This window comes from Austrofundulus limnaeus, unplaced genomic scaffold (assembly GCF_001266775.1).
Source record: "Austrofundulus limnaeus strain Quisiro unplaced genomic scaffold, Austrofundulus_limnaeus-1.0 Scaffold2324, whole genome shotgun sequence".
NCBI lineage: Eukaryota > Metazoa > Chordata > Actinopteri > Cyprinodontiformes > Rivulidae > Austrofundulus > Austrofundulus limnaeus.
The window spans coordinates 1-1939 of NW_013954726.1; the positions used below are offsets into that span (position 1 = coordinate 1).

General features: G+C 40.8%; 1 protein-coding gene across 1 annotated transcript in view; it reads right to left on the reverse strand.

Annotated features, from left to right (window-relative positions):
* Positions 1-541: 541 nt before the first annotated feature.
* Positions 542-1939, reverse strand: part of LOC106510803 (autophagy-related protein 16-2) — a gene marked incomplete in the record, with an annotated part of 16823 nt that continues 15425 nt past the window's right edge. The window contains 1 exon segment of the mRNA XM_013999523.1: positions 542-1349. Coding sequence (XP_013854977.1) covers positions 1257-1349 — 93 coding nt within the window.

A 1939-nucleotide genomic window follows, 5' to 3' on the forward strand; every position in this document is an offset into this window, starting at 1 on the left:
GTCATCATTTACCCAGAATGCTTTGTGTGCAAATAAAATGGCTCCGTCCGTGTTAAAATATATATTTTTAAAATCTACTAAACATCCTACAGTATTATTAGTTTTTATTTTACAGTTAAAATATTTGTTTATCAAATAAAGTCTGATGTTACAACTAATCATGGATCCTTTAAGGATAAATAAAATCATGGGGAGGTTTAGGACCAATGTGTGAAGTGAGTTTAGGTTAGGATATAAAATTACCAAAAAATGAATGGAAGTCAATGGACGGGCCCCACAAGGATATAAAAACGTGTGTGTGTGTGTGTGTGAACCAGGCTGCAGGGCTGAAGCTGCTCCTCCTCCTCATCATCAGGTGTTTGATCCACTTCAACAGTTCGTCAGCAGGAACAGAAATAAGTGACGAGGATGAAGGACTCGCTTCGTCCTCCAGCACCGCTGACAGAACTCCAGCCGGTCCTCGGGTCAGAACCTGCAGTCCTGTGATCAGACTGTGGTTCTGGAAGGTTCTGCAGGTTTGATCAAACATCAAGTCCACAGACTGTTTTCATCAAACACTTTAATTCATTTAGTTCAACACCATGTTTAATGTGTTACAGGATCCCAGAACCAGAACCAGAACCGACGGTCCAAACAGACAGAACATCCAGAGACAAATAAATAACACTGAAAATACAAGAACCACAAACGTGTTCCAGCTTGGACCCGTCACCTCATCGTGTGTTAGGAACAAAACATCAGAACCAGAACCAGAACTAATACCTGTTTCTGTGGATTTGATCTGTTTTACATTAAACTTACATTAAAAGGCAGAGATCCAAAACCCTAACACCATCAGGACTGACCTGGACCGGACCGGTCCTTCATCTGGATCAGAGCAGGACTATGGAACAGAACCAGTCTAAAAACCCATAAAGTTCTGAACCTTTGACCCGTTTCACAAACGTCTCTTTCAGACGTTGAGAAAAGTTCTGTTGAAATAAAAACATCTGTTGTTTAAAAAGGAAAAACTTTGGTCKAAAGTTTGACTCGTTTTCAAATAAAACGTTTTGTTTCCTGAGTTCACTTAGTTTAAAAACTTAAAACATTCAAATTAATTTGTTACAGATTCTGTTAGAAAACATCACAAACATGTCACGTCCCTTCTGCTGCGTTAGTCATTCAAATTAAATAAAACAACTCATTAATGTTTCCTGAAGCTGCTCTCAGATCGGCCTGTCGCCACGGCAATCAGAGCTGCCACGGGATTGGCCGGTTCAGATGTCACTCCACAGGACGGCCCGCCGACTCTTGTCCACGCTGACGACATATTCCCCGGTCAGAGACCAGGACACGGCGCTGATGGACGCYCTGAGGACGAGAGGCGGAGTCAAAGCAAGGTCACGGGACATCAGCTGTTTGAAACAGCACTAAAGCACTAAGAGCAACTGATTTCCTGATTAGTGCTTTAGGGCTTTTGCTATTTTTTAAATCTATTAGTGGATTAGCACTAACTGAGGTCTGTAAATGTAATTTATCAACGTTAATATTAACAGCTGAGGGTGAAAACTGTCACTGATCCACCAGGTGAGAACATATGAAACAATCCAGCTGTTGGAGTCAGAGATAAACAACAACATGTGTCTCCTGTTGTCATGGGTTGACTGGCTTATTTTAGTGCTTTAGAATTAGGGGACCTAAATATTTGAGTTTGTGCTTTAGGGCTACTGGAACTAATTTTTAGATCAGTGCTGCCCACCAGTGGTCAGCTGTTTGTGTTTACATTCAGTCAGTTGTTTGTGTTTACATTCAGTCAGCTGTTTGTGTTTACATTCAGTCAGTTGTTTGTGTTTACATTCTGTCAGCTGTTTGTGTTTACATTCTGTTAGCTGTTTGTGTTTACATTCTGTCAGCTGTTTGTGTTTACATTCTGTCAGTTGTTTGTGTTTACATTCTGTCA